We start from the raw sequence: 22675 nt of genomic DNA, 5'->3' as shown, positions 1-22675 counted from the left end.
ACCATGATGCCACACTAGCCCACAGCTTCCACCGTTGCTGAGACCTGCTACCATTTTCTGGTATGTGGGAAGCCCCAGGAAGAGAACCCTGCAGTTGTGCTTCTCTAGACAAATTGTGCGGTTGCCAGCTCTGGTTGGGAAATTACTGGATATTTAAAAGGATAGCAGGGAGGGTGGAGTTTGGGAAGGGGAGGGATATTATTGGGGCACAATTATATAGAGCCTGACCTCCAAAGCAGCCATTTTTTCCAGAGGAACTGATTTCTGTGGTCTGGCGATCAGCTGCAATCCCAGATTTCCAGGCCCTGCCTGGAGGTTGGCAACTGCAATAGCCAGACACCACCACAGCCATGTCTACATAAGACTAAGTCTTCTATAACTGGAAATACGCCCCCCCCCCACCCACACACAAGTAAAAAATAAAAAGTCAAGAGATAGACATTTTTTTAAAAAATCTATTTCTGACAACTATGAATACTTCATGCATACTTCATGCAACTGTGGGTTCTAAATGGCTTACAAAAACTTCTGTCTCAATAAATGGGTTAGCCTTAAAGTGCTACAAGATGGGTTTGGTTGCAGCTGGCTAACCTGGCTAGCCCTCCAGAAAATGTTATGCTGGTGTGGGACTTACAAGCTAGCAAACCAAACAGAGATAAAGCTAATGATTGATTTTCATAGTAAAAAAGTAAGTTAAATATTCGAAATACCAGGATTGTTAGTTTGTTGTTTGTAAAGCTGTAATGTAAAGAGGTCTGTTTTCTTTTTAAATTTTCCTTAGGCATTGTTATATAATTGGTTTGAATAGTTGTGCATTTCTTTGTATATATGAAATGATCTTCCTTAAACCCGTTTATAAAATAGAATTTTCTGTAATGACACCGTACCTTTGCCTTGAGAAGTTAACTACTGTGACCAATGTCAATTGTGCAGGATCAGCATTGATGTGCCTAATTAATTTGGCTACTTATTTAGAGGGATCAAAAAAGTCTGCATCATCCCTGAAGTGTTGCTCAGACCTTTTCTAGCTTCCCGTGGCTTCTCTCAAGCATTTTCCAAGTCTGTTTCTCGAGGCCCAGGCAGGGTTGCAAGGGGTCTGCGCTAAAAATTTAAAAAGCAAATGTAGTCTGAACTGTCCGGATTCTTTGCCAACAAAAGCTAGCTTTTGCAATATGAAGAAATAATGAGTACTGAGTGACTTCTCTTACCTTGAGAAACATATCCTGTAGATTTTGCTATTTTGCAGAATTCATTCAGCTGCACATTCTCATAGGAGAAGCACCCCACCCACAACAACTAGAAAGTTTATTTCATCTGATTTTGGCTGCAAGGATTTTGACAAGGATTGCCTACACAGTATTTTGAATACCTTTCATCTTAAGGACTAGAAACTTGCTTAAAAATAAAGTTGAGATGATTAGAAAACTGGATTCTGTGCCCATTACCCCATTCTGCATCCCCCCCCCCCTTAAGAACTGTGGCATACAGACAACCCTGGTTTTAAGGACTAGATTTTTAGTGTTTTTCATACCATGGCTTCCATGATGGTAACAGTAACACTTTTACATTCCGGATGGGTAACTATTTTAGACTGTAGTGACAAAATGATACAGGAGAGTCCAGTGGCACCTCGCAGGCTAACAAAATTTATTCAAGCATGAACTTTGGTGAGTCAGTGCTTGCAGTGTCAGACGCAAAGGAACATACACTTTTGTCCTGCACTCCTGTGCATCTGATGAAGTGAGCTCTGACACAAAAGCTTATGCTGGAATAAATTTTGGTAGCCTTTAAGGTGCCACAGACTATTGTACTGTTTTCTGTGTGCAAGCGTGTGTGAGAGAGAGATGTGCTGTCAAGTTGCTTCCGATTTAGGGAGACCCTACTAATTAATGACTTCCAGAATGTCCTGCCCAGGTCTTGCAAACTGTAGGCCGTGGCTTTCTTTATTGCCTTGATCCATTTAATGTTGGGTCTTCCTTTTCTCCTACTGCCTTCAACTTTTCCAAGCATTATTATCTTTTCCAGTGAGTCTTCGCATGATGTGAATGCAGTGACCCAATGAATGTATGGTTTGTCGAAAAGCTATATAATATTGGGGGTGAAAAGGTGAACACGTGTCCAACAATAGTTGCTTTATGTCAGTCTAACATAGGCTGTGAAAAGGGGCTGTGTCATTTTTGCACAGAGCCTAGAGTGCTCTTGGAGCTAAATGATGTGGTTAAACAGCAGGCTTTATGCATGTCCCCAATAGAGAGTACTGCAGAAGCACCGCAGGTGGGCAGCACAGGTACCTGCAGGGCCAGAGTGCCTTGGGCAGGGGATCCTTAAGGAGCAAGAAGAGCCTAAATAAAGAATCAGATCAGGAAATTTGGTTGGATTCTCAGCACTAAATATCCTTCATTTGCAGTGAAATCCTGAGCAGAGTTACTCTGGTCTGTCCATTGATTTCAATGGGCTTAGATAGGAGTAACTCTGTTTAGGATTTCATTGTAAGTCATGGCCATCTGTAATGAGCCAGAAGAGAGATGGGTTGGAACTAAAGGCAGCAAACGTGGGGTGGGGGGGACTTCCTAACAGGTTTCAAATGAGCTGCACCAGACCTGAAATTGTTAAGATGATGCGCATGAATTGGTCCAACCAATTCCTTGTGTGTTTTCTGTGCCTTTGAAATTTTAGGAAGAAGCAGCCATTCCTTACAGATGCTGGCAAGCAACTCTGTTGTTGCATTTTCAGCAGGGCACTTGTGTGTTAAGGACACTGCAAAATTTTTGATAATGAGGCATAGATGTTGGCTTGCTGAAAATGATGTAACTCCAAGAAGCAAAACCTACCCCAAGTTTCTAGTCCTTGTGGCTTCAAAGATAAGTGTGCTTAGAAGATATGTGTGCAAATCGTGTTTGAATTTCTAGTAATCATGGGGATGTAGCCCTTTGGCTTTCCCAATGATGGAATACAGATATATGCATATCTGTATTCACTGGGTAGTCTTCAGCTGTTGTGCACACTGAAAAATGTCTCTTGGAATTGATTTTAAGTAAGCTACATGAGATGAAGTTGACCCAGAAAGGGAAGGAATCACCCAAATATGTGGGTAGCAGGACAGTGTTGGCTTCGAGGTTTCTGTTTCTTTAACTTGGCCGTAGCTTACCTTATCTGGAACTGACATGGATTGGGAAGGGGGTCTTTTGCCAGGGTTCTGTGTGCCAGATGTTCTTTGCAGCTGGAGGAGGGATAATTCCAGGCAGATGCACTGGGTGAGAAGGCTGAATGAGAGAAGGACCAAGCCTTGTGGCTGCCTAGACTGCACACTTTGCTAATGCATTTCCTCCCCAGCTTCTTTTTTTCACCTGCTACTAAAAGTGGGGAAACTTTTGATTTTTCATTTACAGAGCCGGAAGGACAAGGAGAGACCTAAACAGAAGCACAAGAAGCGTTCGGAATCACCCACCAGTCTGACACTGTCCTCTGCACCCATTACCACAGAAAAGGTAATAAAATAATGCATGCAAAACGGTTCAGATGTATGTTTGCACCAGATCTTTTACCATGTTAGCCAGCATGATGCATATAGTGTTTTTTTAAAAAAAGGATTAGATTTGGTATCCGGCGCAAAATTCCATCTCTGGAAAATCTCAGGGTTTGTGATTTTCTTGTGGTTGTTTTGATAAATCAAGTTTCTCACTCGTGACTTTATGGTAACAATAATCTGAAAATCTGTGTTGCAATGTCAGGGTGGAGATTATGCACTCCTTCATTGGTTCACTGTTTCAGGACTGTTATGTAGTTCCCTGTAACTGCTAGAAGCACAAATATGTTATACCAGATAAAGAAATGTATTCATGCCCTGCTTCCCCCCAGTATCTCAGTTGCAGCATCCAGTTTTTCTGGACTTGAAAATTGGGTTAGCAGAGTGCAGGATGAGGATTTTATGTGCAGCTTGTCGATAGTGCCGGAGAATGGAACAGACGAGTTTGAGAGAGAGAGAGAGAGAGAGAGAGAGAGAGAGAGAGAGAGAGAGAGAGAGAGAGAAAAGGAAGCAGGTCTTTTCCTTACTCTTCCCAATTTGTTCCAGTTTCTAATTGCTCACATTTCCCCACCCCGCGCTACACTTCCCCACCACCAGCAGACTCAGAGTCCTGGGAATTCCATATTGCAGCTGTCTGCTCCTGACGACATAATCTCGAAGATAAACCCTTGAGTGATTTAAGAAGCAGGTCCCAGCTTGTTCTTGCAACACATGCTTTGGTTCAGGCATCCTGTAGCATTAATAGCATAAATAGCCGAGCTCTGCTTTCACTCCCCCCCCTTTTTAGCAACCCATTTGTAACCCAAGGAGCCAAGCGGGCTCTGCTTTCTGGGGCCAAATATAAGGATACTTCTCTACATCAGAGCTAGCCCATTAGGTTAAGTAATGAAGTGCAAAGCCTGTAGGAGGAATTCCGTTTCCAGTCCTGTTTTCCAAGCCTCAGGCAGCAGATTTCTGCATGAAAATCTTACCTTAGCTTTCTGGCTGGGGTTGTGTTTTTTTGGCATTTCAGCCATTTACTTCAGTAAGAGGCCTTTGGATCATTTCACATGCAAGATTTATCTCTCATTGGCTTAACACATGAGATTTGTACTCTTAGACTGGAGAGCAAGCAAAAGAGAACTGGAAAGCAATTGTTCTAAGCTTAGCATGCTATCTTTGCAGGGGCGGGCGGGCTGTAAACAACAGCCCTTTTCAAATGTAATGATCAGGAGCCTACTAACCAAGTGTAATGGGACCGTGACCACACAAGATCCTCCCAACACACACAGTCAACATATTGTGTGAACAGGGGCAGTGCATCTATATATTGTGCACATACAGCCTGTGAACATGACCCCTGAAAAATCCAGTTATCAGTTCATGCATATTGAAGCTATATGTGCTTGGTAAATTGCCCCAATACCACTGGTATTGGAGGGGATCAAGGGATCGGAGGTAGTGCATGGTGGTTTGGGGAGGATCAAGAGTAGTGCATGCCCCTGTTATGAGCAGTGTGGGTAGGCTCCCAGTAATGGTTATGTCTGAAAATGTCTAATGCAAAACCTGTTTAGCAGAGGTGGAAGTGGGATTAGTGTATGTGCCATGAGCAATGATCATCCTTTTAAACCACCTTCAGCTCTCTGGAAAAAAAAGAGGCTGCTTTTCTCTAGTTTTAAGATTGCATAATACTTCACCTGGCTTCCTTTATTGAGTCAATTCATCTCTTGTTGGGTCTTCCTCTTTTCCTACTGCCTTCAATGAATCTTGCCTTCTTTTGATATGACCAGAATAGGATAGCCTCAGTTTTGTCATTTTAGCTTCTAGGGAGAATTTAGGCTTGTTTTTGATGTAGAACTCATTTATTTGTCATTTTGGCAGTCCATGGTATCCCCAAAACTCTCCTCCACCACATTTCTAATGAATTAATTTTGGTCCTGTCACCTTTCTTCATTGTACAACTTTCCCAACTATACATAGTAATGAGGAATACCATAGTATGAATACTTGATCTTCGTCTCCAGAGACACTTCCTAACTGTTAAGGATCTTTTATAGTTCCTTCATGGCTGCCCTTCCACATCTCTGTCTCCTTCTGATTTCTTGGCCCATCTTAAGACTCTCAGTGTTGGTGTCCCCATATGGTATTCTGTGCTTATTTGGCAGAGAGGAAACATGCATGGAAATGACCGTACTGCATGGTGCAGAGAATACAGCAATTGCAACAAAGTCAGGGGTTGTAAGATAACCACTGAACCTGTGTTAATCCGTGCACTGTAGGAAATTGTTCCTGTACTGGCCTTCTCTGTGGGGAAATTGGCACAAGAGCTGTTTGGCCAGCAGTAGCAAAGATTGGCATGGGGTGGCTGATGGTCACCCTGAACTATAGCTGTGCTTTTTCTGTGTCCCCCTGCACTTGTAGGGGAAGGGGTTAATGGTATTGTGCTGATAGCACATTGATGGAGTGCCAGCTTGTCTGAAGCCCACTCCCCACCCCTATAATTACTGCTAGCAACTGTTGGGGAGGTGGAAGCGATACATAGAGTAGGAGAGCATGAGGAAATGGTTGCAGCCACCATCTAGCTGACCTGCAGAGGGGATGCAGTGGTCTTCCACTCCTCCAGCTAGGGCTGCAGGCTGCCCTCTGGCATCTGTGCCACAAACCTAAGAATGCTTAGTAAGTCTCAGGGAATAAATTGGGTCTGAGTAGAGCGGCTTCGAGCGACTTAGGATTGCTTCCAGTGTCCCAAAGCAGAGAAAGTGTAATGAATTTAGCAGAGCCGCCTTAGCAGTGCATGTTAGTTCTCTCTGTTGCCTGCTTGTCCGAAGTTCTCCTTTGATGTTCAGAGTGCTGTTTCTGTGGAGTTCCCCACCACTATCACAACAAAAAGCAACTTGAGTATATTGCAGGGATGATATATTCCAATCAACTCCTGTTAATGGGTTGAATCCAACTAGCTTTTTTTGCTGTTGAGAAAGGAAGGAGGGTGTCCCGCTTTAACTACCTCGAAATGGTGTTTGGGGCTCATGGACTCTGCATGAACAAAAGCCACGAGGGGTTGGGAGTATAGTTAGGAAGGGAGCTAGCTAAGATTGACTTAAAAAGCTGGCTGGGTCTAACCTGATGTTCTGACTCACACAAGATGTCATTTTCTTCCTGTCTCACAATGTGTTCTTCATTTTGGAGCTTTTCGGGTGGCACCTGTATGTGGGTTACATGATAACGGGATAGCAATGTGGGGATTTCTCTTCTCTTATGCTGAAGGAGGCCGGAAGCAGGATAGGTCTCTACCAAGAGCTTGAATTCTGGTTCTCATTGGTTTGTACCCACATGATGTAGGGGCTTGGAGTGTACAAACAACAACCAGAAAATTGTAAGTAGGATCTCAGGGTAAAGCTCATGGTTTACCTTCCTTGTTCTCAGCAACTCTCCGGTTAATCCTGTTTGCACAATTACTGGGGGGAAACTGCCATCTGTTCGACAATCTTATCCACTTTAATTAAAACTGGATTATTTTAATTGGATTTAGCCCAGTCTTAATATGGATTTATAGTGTTGTAGGTTGGTTTAGTTTAACTCTGTTCCCTGAGGCTTCCTCCAGAAGAGGCCTAATTACCTGTTTTATTCCCCTCCCCCCATCTTGAAGGTACGTCTGCTTAACGTGGTTCAGTTTAAAAAGCCATGCACTAACTTTTGATAAAAACTAAGGGAACAACCACATAAATTGGGGGAGGGGTTGCAACCAGGGGTTATCTCAATCCCTAACAAGCCCATGGCTTCTTAATTATTCTGAATTAGATGAAGTGCTTGGTAATATCTTGATATTTGAGGAAAACATAAATCATAGATAATTTAGGGAGAGACCTTTTCCCTTCATTCCTTTGTGGGGGCTCGTTGGCCAAACTGACAAGGTCATGTTGAGGTAAGGACCAATTGGTGGGCACAAACTGCAGATTTTTGTAGTGAGTGAGCAGGCAGTTAGAAACCACAGGGTATACATTTGGGACCAGGAAGGTGATAGCCCAGGGGCTCATCCAGGCCACCAGGCATGTCCCATCTAGTAGCACTTGAACTGCGGGAGTGGCGCTCCCTTCCACCTGCCTTTTGTGACAGCCCCTTTCTTCTCTTTGGCCTCAGAAATGGATTCTGAAATCTGAGCAAATACATATTCGAGCCCCCGTAGTCCTCCTGACAAAGGGTTGATGCTACTCAGTCCCCTTTTGTTGTCCATATTGGGGGCAAAAAGGTTGCAGAGGAATTAGCCTGGATCTGAACTCAGATGGGAGTATGTGTTAGTGGTTTTAGAGCATATGATGCTGCTCCCTCACCTCTTGCTGTATTGAAAACATAGACCTGGTTAACAGTTCATTGCCAACGAGAGATATGTGTGGAATGGTTAATCTAACCAGAAACTGAAGAATAATCTGTATGAAAATCACATACATGCATGTGTAATGTGGGTTGGATCCAGCTAGCTTTTCAGCTGGTGAAAAAAATACTTACTTATTTAACTTCATTTATACCTCGCCTTTCTCCATAACGGGGGCCAAAAGCAGCTTACACCATTCTCCTCTCCTCCCTGTTAGGTAGGTGAGGCTGAGAGTGTGTGTCTGGCTCGAGGGCACTGTTACCAGAACTGCTCTTTTATTGTAATGGGGAATTAGCTGTAGCAGTCTGTAACTATTAATATTAAGCGAGGATCATAACCTATGTATACGGAGGTCCTGATCCCAGACACTCTAGTGAAAAAGAGGCAGACAACGAGTCAGGTTCAAACACGTGTATTGAGTGTAGCGTAAGCCTAGCTTGCACAATCATACAAAGAACATACAAGGTCTAAGAAATACAGAGTAGGAAATACAGAGACGTTCGCATTAGCTGGTTCCCAACGATGGTAAGGGAAATACTCACTTATCCTGGAGCGAAGCAGAGACACGGCAGCGAGGTGGCCCAATGCCAGCACTGGGACCACAGACGGACAGCAAGGAAGTCTGGATAGGGATGGCCTGAGCACCGAGTGGTCTGGGAGACCAGCTTAAATACCCCAAAACGTACCCTGGGGCTGGTGCTGTACTTGGTGGTTCTCACAGATTAAAACAAAGGGTCTAATGGGCTACTGAATGGCTTGGATGGGCCACTTTGGTAATCAGATTGTGATAAGTGACACCTCAGGAAGAGGGGACAAAAGAGGGAGGGGGAAATCCAAGTGGGCTGAAAGGATGTTCCAGCGGACAGGGCTTGTCCTGATGTCATCAGCTTTGGAATGCGGAGGTTTCTTTGAGATGCATTCTCTAAGTGCTTGGGATGGTCGGCACTTAGTTCCTTCTCCGGGGCGGCTCCTAAGATATGCAGAGCGGGGCGAGGGGCTCTCGCTGCGGACGTGGTGTGCCCGCTTCGCCGAAATGGCTTCTCAAAGCAGTCTTCTTCCCAGGGTCTTCTGGGTGCCTGAGAACATGGATGCCGGCTGGGCATAGCTGGGGCTGGATAGCAGGCTGCCCGGTAGCGAGGGCAAGCTCAGCGACCGGCTCGCGGGAGGCTCCAGGCGGGAACTGACCAGGGAGCGCCTAGCCAGGCTTGCTGGAGGTTTCCCCGGCAGGCGCCCGGCTGCTAGCAGCGGCTTGGGCCCATATGAGGCAGGCTTCCATGGAGGCAGCGGGAACAACACTTTAAAACACAGTCCAAAGCAGGGAACAGGCACGGTCCGTGGCAGATGGCAATGCAGGCACGGGGAACACAGTCCAAACACACACTGGGAAGTCCAGATACAGGTTAGGGCAGGGTTGCCCAGAAAGAGAGTCCTTTTGTGCAGTTAACCAAACATGGAGTCGGTAAACTACACAGTCTATAGCAGCAGCAAGGTAATTGACACGCAGGCAGGAAACTGACACGTGTATCAGAGCACACACGTGCAAAGCAATCTTTGGTGCAGCAGTGAAACAGCAACGCAGGAAACTTTAGCACAGTTCATAGCAGGCTTCAAAGCAGGGGAGGGGGCCTACTTGGCAACAATTCCCCCCCTCGGAGACCCCGGGACGTCAGGCGCGCGGGTCTCCGAACTTGACTTCAAAGGCGAGGTGGTCGGCAATGTCCGGTGGTCGAGCTTCGAGCGGAAGAGGGAGTGGGAAGGGAAGGGGGAGGAGGCGTCACTCAAAAATTTAGCTTGGAGAACCACCTAACCGAATAAGTGCAATTTAGATCAGCCAATGGGCCGCAGGTCTCTGGGTTCACACCAGGGGGTGTGCTAAGTGCAACCGTCAGAATAAATAGCAATAATTCATAGCAATAGCAATTCATAGTAATAGGCAGCAATGATCAATTCATGCATATAAACAACAACAATTCATGTTTGGGTACATTGATCAATTCATGGCGGGAGGTAATTTATACGGAATTCATGGTGGGTTAACACTTAAAACCAGGGGCAATTCATATACATGGATTAATTCATAAGCATAAGTTTAAAAGCAAAGGCAATTCATGGTTCAATTCATGAATGTAGGATTAAAAGCAATTCATAGAGGATAAAAGTGAAGGGTGCAAGCAAGGCATAGATCAATTCATAGAGGGTAGAGCAATTCATAGATTGAACAATTCATAGATAATTAAAACCATAAATACATAAATACATAGGATTAAAAGCAATGATTCGGGAGGTTAAAACCAATAAAAGCAGCAAGAGTAAAAGCAAGTGCGTGGAAACAATTCATGAGGGGTGAGCGGCGGAAGGGCTCATAGGGGGTCAGAAAAATAGACTCTGCAATTAAAAGACCAACTCATATAGTCAGATTAAAACCAAATTCATCGAGCTTAAAATCAATGTTTAAATACCCAGTAAAAGAGACCGTTCAGGAGGGGTCTCATTTAAAACCAAATTCATAAGATAATAGATATGCTAGAATTACCTCGGCGGAGGGAGTCGGGTTAAAAAGGCAATTCCTGAGGTTAAAATCAAATTCATAGGGATAAAGTTCATGGGCGCACTTGCAATAGATAGAGAGAGGGACTAGTTCGGGGCTAAATTCATGGGAGTTAAAATTCATAAAAGCAATGGAAGGAAATTCATAAAACCATAGAGTAACAAAGATCACAGGCGGCTCAGTCCACAGTACAGCTGCTGGACTGGGTTGCATATTTACAAGAACAAGCAAACTTAGTCCATGTGTTCCAAAACACACTTCCACCCCCCCTTGCTGTCTGTGTCAATCCGCAGAGCAGGGTCGGCAGGCGGCGAGAAGGGCTTCAGGCACACAGTTCTAGTCCTCATGGAGGTGACGCTGCTGGCGGTCGTTTGGAGACGGGCCGTGGGCTGGGAGGCAGAGAGATATGTCCCCCCCTAGTCCACAAGAGGGCCTCGGAGCGGTGTCCGGCAGCAAAGCGTCCATGGGGCTGGTTCAGGATCCGTACACATAATAAAACATAGTCATAGTTTATAACAGCATAAGCAATAAAACAAACAAGGGTTAAAGGAGGGCGCCAAGAACGACCCTTAAGGCAAAAGAAGGTCGGGGTTATAGTGATCCAAGCGGTAAGACAGCTGGAGTTGCTGGAGCTGTCGGCGGCTCCAACAGCCCAGATAAAGCAGTGAGGCACATAACAAAACTTGAAAGGTCAAAATAACGATGATTGGGTGCAAAGCCAAATTGTAAATTCCAGTGGCAGTGGGGCTCCAACCAAAGAGGGTCTCCCACCACGAATGCTCGCCGGTGGTCTTAATCCGCTGGACCAGATCCAAAATCTCCTTTCCGTTGTGGGACACAACCAAAGCAGTGGTGTCCCCGTCCCTCTGGATGCTCTGGAGGGTGCGGTGGAGCTGCGGGTGGGCCAGGAGCTCATGGATTAGCTCCAGACCGATGCCAAGGGGAATGGGCTTCACATAACGATAGATGGAGGGTGCCACCAGGATCTCTTCTTGGGTCCAGACCGGTACCGTGTAGGTGAAGTCGCAGGCTGCTACCGAAGACAGGTTGCAGAAGCAGCGGTTGACTCCCGGGATCACGGGCTTAAGCTGGAACGAGTTCAGGATCACAAAATCGCAGGCCGTTCGCACGCAGGCACATCCTTTCCCAATGTAGACCACAGCGGAGCTGTTCTCCCGGACGACCTCGAAAGGGCACTCGTTGAGGGCGTCGACTTGCGGGGCTACACAGGGGTGGTGAGGTGCAAAGGCTTGGTCCTGGCAAATGAAGCCGGTCTGGTCTCGATGCTGGCACCCTTGGAGGCTGACGAGCTGCCATCCGGTCGGGGTGAAGCGGGCCCAATGGTCGGGGTGGCTGGCGTAGAGGACTTCGGTGTCGCTGACTTGGAGTCCCAGAGGCACGACTGGATACACATGGAATGACTCGTGCGCACTGGCCGTTAATAAAAATAATTTAAGCTCCTGGGTGGTCGGTGAGAATGAGGAATTTACGAGAGACCACCAGGATTCAAGCTCCAGTTCTATGGGTGACAATTTGGGCATAATCAATCTTTTAATCTCCAGGGGCAAGTGCCCATCCATGGCTTGCCGAATTAGCCCCATGGCCACAGCCTGATTTAATTGTTGGGCTTGCATACATGCCATAGCTATTGACACGTTGCGTTCAAAAGACTGTGTCCCTTTGAGCAGCAGAGAAAAATCTCTTTCAATTTGACTCTCCCAGTTAACTAAAATGGAGCTGATCTCGTGTTGCCCATTTGAAATGGAATTTAGGGACTGCACCACCGGTTTACCTAAGTCAGAGATGCTAGTCGTGACATGGGCAAACTTATTAGCGAGAGTCTCTATGTTGACCGAATCTATGATTGCTAAGCCTCCGGCTGCAGGAGCAGTCCAGTCGGCAATGCTTCGTCTGGCACGCGAGAGAGAGGGGGAGGGATCGATCCACAGTTGTAGCCATGCATTCCAACCCTTGCTACCGGCCTCCAGATAAGGAGCGCACTGCGGCAGCCTCTGGGTTACATTTAGTTCAGCTAAGTCTATGCGGATCTCTTTTAAAGACATTTGCGGGCGGACTAGAACTCTCTCTCGGATGTCAGTTTTCAAAACATGGGAGCCCACTATGTGCGTGCCGCCTTGGCTTAATTGTTCATTGCTAGCAATCAAAGGGTCAATTTGGATGGTGTGGGTCTCCTGGGTCCGGATCAGCAGGGAATAATTGCCTGGTTCGTGAGTCAAATTTACAAAGAGCAGCCCAAGCCGGTGAAATTTCTCTACTAGGGGCTTGGTTTGGCATTCGGGCGTCTGTTGAACCAGAATCCAATCGGGTGGGCCATGTTTGGCTAGGTCTTCCTCCTTTACAATCCAGGTCAGGTTCTCCCAGCGCTCTATAGCGAAGGAGAGAGCTGTGCCTGAAGGGGGCGTGATAGTGACTGCTGCAGACTCAGTGGCAGTGGTGCCTAGTAGGATGGTCATTCTAAAGGGGTCTCCTGCCTTCCATACTGCGGCCGACACTAAAATAACTTCACAGTATGGTCCGAAAGCCTCAGTGACAAATGGCGAGGTTTCGAAGTTGGCAGGGGTGGTATATCTGTCTACCACCGGGACTGCGGTGGGGGCTGGCCTGATGCGGGGAAGAAACATACAAGGAATCGGAGCAAGTGGTGAAACAGTATCCGTAGGCGAGTAACACACTAGCTCTTGAGACAGAGTTTTTACTCCCACACATAAAATAACAAGCTCTGGGGGTCGGATCCACTGCTCTTCACAACTGCGGAAGTTTGTGCGATCCGTAGGGGTGGTCATATTGCTCTGCTGCACAACCTTGCAGACCATCATTTCATTTCCTGCCAGGGTATTAATACATCTCCAGTGGGGGTAGGGCATTAATTTGGACGGGCGTCCCTCTGTTAGGGTGCCTGCCAGCACGAGCAAACACAGAGTAGCCAGGTGCCTCATCTCCTGGCCTTCTTTTCCTTTCTGTAGTGAAAATATCCTGGGGAGACCTGCGGATATAAGTACAGGCTCCCTGAGTTTCTTGCAGCAAAATAAATGAAGTAAAGGGGGACAAAGAAAAAGGGAGAGCGTTTTTCTGCCAGCACTGTCTATTAGGTGGGGCTCGAACGAGAAGTCCCGGAGCACTAAGCGAGCCTTCCAGCTTGTTGCTCTGGGGAGCTCCTGTGCGAAGGTTTCTTTCTCAGGCATGTATATTTCAGGGGGGACGTCTTTGCGTCGAGCAAGGGTCGGCTGTGCGTTAGGCGGGATTATGCAAACTCGCCCCAGGGGTCCCTGGGTGCCTAGACTATGTGGCCTTCAGGTGCCCCTTGCTCGGTGGCGGGCTGCTTTTATTTTGCGGGCTGTGCGCTATCGGTCCAGCTCGGCCTGGCCTTGCCGTTTTAAAACGAAAAAAAACTAGAGAGCGGCTTTCATTAACTATAAGGGTTGCTGCAGACGGGGGCCCTCGTTTTAATTCTTCAAAAATAGGCCTTCGTCATATGTTTGTAGGACTAGCAATTTTTGGAGGGACTCCCTCGGGAGGCCCCATCTTCTGGTTTCAAAAAAAAGGTACACCGGGCAAAAAGAAAAATACACTGAGCAAGCAAAATATAAGGAGCAAGAAGCATACGGGTGTGGGGTACTTTCGGGTTGCCCTCACTTGGAAGGCCTGGCAGGGCTTCATTTTAACTTCAATATGTCTCCCCCCCTTCTTTTCCCTTATACGGTACGGGCAAGGGAAAAGATTACGTGGGGCGGGCGGCTGCTGGCGGAAAGGGCCGAAATGGAGCCGAAGGTGCTCGGCAGCGTTTATCGAAAAGCGGCGGAGGCGGCCGAGATCTGCCGGCGCCACTGGGTCTGGGTGAATCGGGGGGTCATCTTGGCGCGGGGGATCCTGGCTATGTAAATGAGGTACGCTGCCCCTTGTGCGTGGCGAATGCACCTCAATAACACATTCCAGAGGTAACATATTTACAAAATACTGGCGGGTCTTTTACTTTTGCACTAAAGCGTACTAACTGGTGGCGCCGTACAGCAACTCACCATGACGAATATGAGCATTAGTAAAAGAGGGATGTTGGGCTATTTGGGGATCCTTTTCCAGGGGAGGCACGGCCCTCAAAGCCAAAGCCGACCATCATGCGAAAGCGTGGGTCTGGCAGGTGAGACCCCGAATCTACGTAGATGCGGGATCTTCACCAGCACGGCGGGTGAAATGTTTTCAAACAAAGAAATCACCTTATTTGGTGGTTTCAACGTTGGAAGACTGCATTCACTTCTGGGCCAAAGCCTCTCCAACCACCTCCACACACAGCAAATCTCTTTTGCCTGTGCAATTTTTTTTCCGAACATGCGGCTTACAATCCAATCAAGAATCACTTTCGGTGGTGGTCCTATTTGGCTTTGGTTGCCGTGTCTTCCCCAAGGGTCCCAACTGTGGGGCCCGCCTAGTGAAGTTAAAAAATAGAACTGGAAAAACTTTTAACATTTACACCGATATCTACATATTCTATTGTTTCTTTTATTCTAAAGCTACAAAAGTCTGGTCTAAGGGGACACACGGTATCTCTGGCCCAGGGTGGAGTGATATCTGGCGAATCACTGGGCAGAGGGGGGCTGGGCTGGTGGTGGTTCCCCCAGGGTCATACACAGGGGGGGCGGTTTGCAGCGGCTTCCCTTTCCATTCTTTTAATTGAGAGGCATGAAAATATTTTAGCCACGTTCCTCCTGTCTTTCTCTGGATGGCTACCTGATAGACAGCTGGGGAGATTCTTTTTGTGATAGGGACTGGGCCTTGCCACTTGGCTGCTAGTGAATGCGCCTTTTGCGAAAATTTCCTGTACAGAACGAGCTGTCCTTCCTCCCACTGCCTGGGGTTCCTGACCCATCCCAATTTGCGGTCCATATCCTTCTGAGCTGTGCCCAACTTCTGGGCCACTTGCATGTGGACGGCGTGTATGGATGAGAGCAGGTCCTGGACCCAAGCATCATTAATCACTACAGGCTGCATATCGGAAGGGAGCTGCGTATCTAGCCAGAAGGCTTCCGGGAGCTGCATTCTTCGCCCTGTCATTACCATATGGGGTGTTAGCCCGTGAACTGCGGTAGTGCCTCTAATGGCCATTAGGATTATGGGGAGTTTTTCATCCCAATCTCTCCCGGAGGAGCGAACCATCTTGCGGAGAGCCTCCTTGAGGGTCCAGTTGGTTCTTTCTATGGCGCCTGAAGCTTGAGGGTGGCCGGCTATGTGGAACCGTTGCTGGATGCCTAATGCTTTACAAAGCTCCTGTGTAACTTCTCCGATGAAGTGTGAGCCTAAATCAGAGTCCATGACTCTCACGATGCCCCATCGCGAGAAAACATTATTAAACAGTAATTTGGCTGTGGTGGCTGCATTGTTGCTCTTGCACGGAAACGCTTCGACCCATTTGCTAAAGGGGTCTATGACAGTGAGACAGTAGCGATTGCCGCGAGCAGTGGGGGGAAGAGGGCCGATAAAATCAATCTGTATGCGAGCCCAGGGTCCATCAATTCTCTGATGCTGGAGGGGAGCTCTAGGTCCGGTGGGGTCGGCGTTAACCATAGCGCAGGACAGACAGTTGTCTACCCATTGCGCTACTTCGGTGCGCATGCCGGGCCACCAACCAACCTCTTTTACCCTTTCCAGAGTCAGATCCTTGCCTCGGTGTCCCTGTTCGTGGACAAACTGAATTAAGTCAGCCCTAACTTCCAATGGCACTACCCAATGGCGTTCGCCGGCTGCATCTACTGCCCACACTATGTCTTCCTCTTCTCTGATCATGAGTCTCCCTGTCTGATCCCTTCCTGCGGCTAGGAGGTCAGTTATTTCTGGGTCCGATAGTTGCAGTTGTGCTAGGTCTAGTGTTCCTGCGGTTCCCTGAGCTTGGCTGCGGGCTTGTGCCCGAGTGGTGACAGGGCGGAGGGGACAATCGGTGGCTAGTTCCGGTGGGGGAGCACTCTCAGTGGCGGCTGCCTTGGCTGCAAGGTCTGCCTGGTCATTCCAATAAGCGGTCTCTGAGTTCGTCTTCTGGTGTCCCTTGACATGGGTCACCTGCGTTGGGCCTGAGCGGGACTGAAGGAGCGCTGCTACTTGCTGCCATAGCTGTAGGTGGGCTACGGGTTTCCCATCGCTAGCTCTCCACCCCTGATTCTGCCATACCGGGAGCCAGACTGTGGCGGCTTTGGCCGTCCAATCTGAGTCTGTATAAATGGCAAGTGGGCTTTCTGGGGGCTCAAACTCAAGCACCGCCAGAAGCGCTTGCACCTCAGCCGCTTGGCTGGAATGGGGGCGGGCTGGACCTTTGAGAGTATGGGCGTCGCTCACTCGCACGGCGCCGTAGCCTGTCCGAGGGGAGCCTCCAACGTGAAAGGAGGAGCCGTCACAGAACCAGCATGTGAAGCCGTTCTGTCGGGCTTCCTCTAACGGGACTCCCCAAGTGACTGGCCAGACAACCTGTGGTGGCGGGTCCAGGGGGCACTCGTGCTCGGTCCCGGTTACCAATAGGCCATAGGGGGCTGGAGGTTCAGTGGTTTCCTTTTTGAATTCTACTCCGCGGTTGACTAGGGCCAGGGTCCACTGCGCTATGCGGGCGTTTGAGACTTGTCCGTCTTGTATTTTTCCCGACAGGATATATTTGAGAGGCGTGTGGGTAGTTTGAACTATTGTGCGGGAGCCTCCTATGATAAATTCCCAATGGGTCAGACTCCAAACTAGAGCAAGGCATGTCTTCTCGCATGGGCTGAACTTAGCTTCTACTGCGGTTAGGTTGCGAGAGGCATAGGCTACTACTCTAGCGGTTCCCGCTTGCTGCTGGGTGAGCGTGGCTCCTATGCTCTTGTCTGATACTGCTAACTGGATAAAGAACGGCTGGGTGACATCTGGATGGGCTAGGGCCGGGGCTGCGGCCAGGCTGCGCTTTAGTTCGGCTAAGGCTGTCTGTTGCTCCGGTCCCCACTCCCAGGGGGTGTTCTTCTTGAGGAGAGCATAAAGTGGGCGAGCTTTGTCTGCAAAGGACTCAATGAAGTCTCGGGAAAAGTTGAAAGTTCCTAGAAGGGCTCTGAGGGAGGGGACATCGGTGGGTGCAGGCAGCTTGGAAATGACCTCCATTCGCTGGGCGTCCGGGGTGCGACCCTCGGGTCCCAGGGTCAGACCCAGGTACTTGACGCTGGTCTGAACCAATTGGGCCTTTTCCCTGCTTGCCTTGAACCCAGTCTCGCGGAGGAGTTCCAGGACTTCCCTGGTGATTTGGCGGGCTAATTCTTCCGTGGGGGCGTGGACTAAAATGTCATCCACGTAGCTCAGTACGTGGGGCCTCGAGGAGGGTTGGAGGCGTTCCCACATCTGAACTACATGGGCATGACAAATACTGGGGCTGGAGTGGAATCCCTGGGGGGTCCGCTTGAATGCGTATTGCTGGCCGCGGAAAGTGAACGCGAACTTGTACCAGCAAGACTCATGCAACCGGATGGAGTGGAAAGCATTGGCCAGGTCTATGACCGAGTAGAACCGTGACCCAGCGGCAATGGCCGTTAGGATCTCATTATACTTGGCCACAACCGGGGCAACTGGAGGGGTGGTGGCATTCAGGGCACGGAAGTCGACCGTCATTCTCCAGGTCACTCCATCTGCTTTCAGAACTGGCCACAATGGGGCGTTGCAGATGGACTGCATCGGGAGTATGACGTCCCACTCAAGGAGTCCTTCTATGGTCTTAGCTATCCCTGCCTCAGCTTCTGCTGGGTACTTGTACTGTCTTTGGGGAGGGGGGTCCTTTCCTTCAATCAGGACGCAGGCGCCCTTCACTATCCCACACTCGGCCTTATCTGTCACCCACACTTCGGGAAAGTCCTGAACCCAGGGGTCTCCGGTGACGGGGGCGAGAGGAAGGGGGGCCTTGAGGGCTGCGCATCGATGGACTGCATTAACAAAGTCGGGGCCTCCCGGGATGCGCCACAGGAGCCCGTTCGCTAGGTCAATGGTCAGTCCCTCGGCACGGAAAAATGGCATGCCCAAAAGTCCATCGTCTTCTCCCCGGTTTGCGCATGCTGAAATCCGGGTGGCCAGGTTCCCAACGGAAAGGGGGATGTCCTGCCAGACCGGGGATTCCTGCATGCCGCCTCCAAAACCGGCGAGCTGCATGGTTGTGGGGGTCTGGGTGCCCTTTGTGACTAAGGTGGGCCGGAGTATATTAAGTGAAGCTCCGGTATCTATGAGGAGGGTGGCAGGCTTCTTCTTTTCCCTGGGAGTCCCGATCCCTGCCTTTACTGTCGGTCTCCCCCATGTGTCCGGCTTTAGTTTGGCAACTATGCCCACGGAAGGAGACTGGGACTCGGGGCAACCCTATGCTGATCCTGCACTCTGGTCGGTGGAAGCGGCGCTTCCTCTAAAGGGGTTGTTGGGGCTCGGGCGTTCTCGAACCGCAGCTATCGGGGGACTCGAGAAGGGAGGGTCTGGCGGCAAAGGGGGCGCCGACGGAGGTACTGGGGGCTGCTGCTGGTCTTCCCACTCCATGATCGCCTTCATTAGAACGGACGTGGGCTTTCCATCGAAGAGCTCCATGTTCGCTCCAATGTTTTTGAGGCGCATCCATAGTTCCCAACGGAGGGAGTCCCTGGACTGGGGCGTGCTGCCGCGGTCCCGGTAGCCCTCGTGGTCGCCCTGCGATGCTCCCCAAGCATTAGACTGATCTGGAGGCGGGTAGACTTGATGGTGGTACGGGTGTGATGCTCGCGAGTGAGAAGGGGCTATGGGTGCATCCTGTAGTCGGGGCTCGTGGGGTCCCTGCTGGGAAGAGGAACTGTAACTCGGGGTAGGCGCAAAGGAAACTCCCGGGCGGTAGTCCCTCGGTCCTCTTCCCCGGTTAAAGCTACTGCTCCTTCCCCTCAGGATTCCTCCCCTTGCCTCCGGATACGGGCTGCGTCCCTGTGGTCGGTACTGAGAGTGAGGGCCATGATTGGCATAGGTAACCGCGCTAATCGGCTCGCTTTCCTTCCTACGAGAGGCTGGGGACTTCACATGGCGGATGGCGCCGGTTTCTCGCAACAGGCCAGCAATGCTTCTGATGCGAGCCTCCAGGTCTCCCCATGAGATGCTCCCGGGCTCCACTCCTGCTAGGGCTAGGCGAGTGGTGCTGTTGAGTCCATCTATGACTGCTCTCCTGAACTCTAAGTCGTCGAAGTCCGGCATGTCACTTAAATCTAAATCTACCTCGTCTGCTAGTTCGGCTAGGAGTTGTTTCCTGGCTAAATATGCCTCTGGATCCTCTCCGGGTTTTTGAGATTCGGCAATATATAGGGCCTTTAAACTCTTGGTGGGCCACAGGAAGGCGCACAACTCTTTCATGGCACCATACTGACTGCGAGTGGCTAGTCTCCGGTTGGAAATATATACGTTAAGAGAGGTGACTATTTCGGGGCTGGCACAATGGCGAGCCAGCTGAGCTACATCGGAGCCACTGGCAGAGGGCTGGGACATGGTCACGTGTGCAAACCATTGTATAGCTGAATCTCGGTTCAGGGGTCCCATGCGGTCCGCTATGGCTTGGAGCTCATCGGGCCTCCAATTGCGGGTTTCCTTAACTATTCGGTCTGTCTTCCTGCCATCATCGTCTGTGGTGACAATTTCTTTGGTAGCTATCGGATGGAGGGGCTGTGGGGCTTCCGCAGGCTGGGGCGAAGGGGGTGACCAGTTGTCGGTACTACCTTCGGGGAGGGCCAAGAGGGCTGCGGGATGCACGGCGGAAATTACGGCCTGCTGCATTCCCAGGTGCTGCTTTAGGGCCTCTAGCTCCCTCTTACAAGCGGAGTGGTCTGCTGCGGTTATCTTTGCAACTTTCTGCTCTGCCATGAACTGGGCAGCATGGGTTAATTTGGCAATTTTCTCCTGACCTTCAATTACTGCATGCTCAGCCATATCGGCACGAGCGGTGGCTACTTCAGCCTTGTGCTGGGCGTCCTGGAGGGCAGCGGCTAGTCCCTGCTTCTCCAGCATGAAGTTAACGCGTTCTGAACGCCACTCGGCTGCTTTTTCCTCATGTTCCTTTTTTTCTCTCCTTAGCTTTTCTATCTCCTGTTCCTGTTCTTCCTAAGCTATCTGTAGTTTATTAATTAGGGACACGCTGTCCTGTAGGGCGGTGAAAAGTGCCCAGGCTCCATACCTATCCTTCTTACTTGACCTAGGTTTTTCCTTTTCGCAAAAATCCTGGAAGGCGCTTCTAACTATTTGGAGCGGGTCAGGTCCCTTGAAGGAACCGGCTTCCCAGGGGCAATCTCCCTTCTTAACTAGCCACTTCTCCAGGCGGGGCACGGTGGGGGCTGCCCGGTACATTTTTACTTTTTAGTTTAAGGCTGATCTCGGGGGAGGTTAAAGAGTAGATCAGCGACACCAAGGGTGGGGCGATTAAAGCTGCTCAAGGGTTTTAACAACTTCTTCCTCTCTATGTTCCTTTTGGGAGGTTTATCCTTCCCTCAGGTCCTCAAGGGTTTTTACCAGGGGGTTTTAAGGTCCTACTTTTAGGTTCACAAGGGGATTTTTAAGGGTTCTACACTCGGCTCTTCTCCACCGGGGGAGAAGGAAAATTCCTATTCCCGTTTCAAGCTTGCCTACAAGCCACGGGACCAGGAAAAGTTTACTGGCTCAGAGGGTGCTCTCAAGCTCTCTAAGCCCAAGAACCAAAAACGCTCAGTGCTCCCAAGCCTCTGCCTAGAAGCCAAAGCTCAGGGGTCTCCCAAGCCTATACTCGGAAAACCAAAGCTCAGGGGTCTCCCAAGCCTCTACTCGGAAAACCAAAGCTCAGGGGCCTCCCAAGCCTATGTGCTCAGAAAACCAAAAAGTGTTCCCAAGCCTCTGCTCAGGAACTGCTACTAAGGGGGTCTCCCAAGCCTCTGCTCAGGCAACCAGAAATGCTCCCAAGCCTCGGCTCAGAAACTGAAGTGCTTCCAAGCCTCTGCTCAGAAGCCAACAATGCTCTCAAGCTCTCTGCCCAAGAACTAAACTCAAAGTGTCCCCAGGCCTTGTGCTCAGAGACAAACGGTTAAACTGTCTCCAAGCCTCGACCAAAAGACTAAATGCGCTCAAGGACTGCCTCTGCACGTCCCCAAGCAAAATTGCTCAGGAGTAAAGCTTACTGTACTCCCAAGCGGAAAAGCGCTCAAGAGTTCTAACAACTCCCAAGCAAAAGTGTGCCCAAGAGTCCCACTGACTCCCAAGCGAGGTGCGCCCACGAGTCTGACTTAAAACTCGCAAGCGGAAAGGCGCCCAAGAGTCTAACTTAAAACTCTTAAGCACGGTGCGGCCAGCTGCCGCGGGGCTTCAGGAACCTGGCTTCAGATTCCCAAAGCTAAACTGACTGAACAACCAAACGGACTATCGATCCCTTCACGTTTCCTCCGGAGCGGGGATTGAAGCCTAAGTGCTGGCAGGAACGGGGGGTTTGGACGGACTTAGGAGAGACGGGGGAGGGCGGAAGATAATTTTATATGTGCTGCTTCAGGATATATATATCTATAGAGCCTACTTCTGGGATCCCACCCACATAGACGCGTTTAGGCGGCCCGGAAAGTGGCCAGGAACTTCACCAGTTCAGAGGTCCTCACCCACAGTACACCGGTTATAACGGCTGGAGGGCCTCGCGGTGCACCACAAAAGGCAAGTAGTCCAAAGCTGGCTGAAGGAGGAAATGGGGGAAAAGCCAACCCACGAGATAGAAATGCTCGCTGGAGCCACACACATTCACACTTTTAATTCCCTGAGCTAAATTGCGCTCTTTACACTGAGGTCTGGAAAATTTTCCTCTAAGTCAGTTCGCTGAAGACACGCGTGTCGACTCACGTGTATTCACACGAACCGGGTTATGCCCGCATTCTCCACCAGTAAACTGTTACCAGAACTGCTCTTTTATTGTAATGGGGAATTAGCTGTAGCAGTCTGTAACTATTAATATTAAGCGAGGATCATAACCTATGTATACGGAGGTCCTGATCCCAGACACTCTAGTGAAAAAGAGGCAGACAACGAGTCAGGTTCAAACACGTGTATTGAGTGTAGCGTAAGCCTAGCTTGCACAATCATACAAAGAACATACAAGGTCTAAGAAATACAGAGTAGGAAATACAGAGACGTTCGCATTAGCTGGTTCCCAACGATGGTAAGGGAAATACTCACTTATCCTGGAGCGAAGCAGAGACACGGCAGCGAGGTGGCCCAATGCCAGCACTGGGACCACAGACGGACAGCAAGG

The 22675-nt window shown here is 49.5% G+C and overlaps 1 protein-coding gene across 1 annotated transcript in view; it reads left to right on the top strand.

The window, feature by feature from the left end:
- MLLT6 (MLLT6, PHD finger containing) overlaps positions 1–22675 on the top strand; it is a 105249-nt gene that overhangs the window by 39377 nt on the left and 43197 nt on the right. Inside the window, exon 8 of the mRNA XM_054992226.1 lies at positions 3390–3488. Coding sequence (XP_054848201.1) covers positions 3390–3488 — 99 coding nt within the window. The remainder of the gene's footprint in view (positions 1–3389; positions 3489–22675) is intronic.

The sequence above is a fragment of the Eublepharis macularius genome, chromosome 12 (genome assembly GCF_028583425.1).
Source record: "Eublepharis macularius isolate TG4126 chromosome 12, MPM_Emac_v1.0, whole genome shotgun sequence".
NCBI classification, from domain to species: domain Eukaryota; kingdom Metazoa; phylum Chordata; class Lepidosauria; order Squamata; family Eublepharidae; genus Eublepharis; species Eublepharis macularius.
This window is presented reverse-complemented; position numbering and strand designations above follow the sequence as displayed.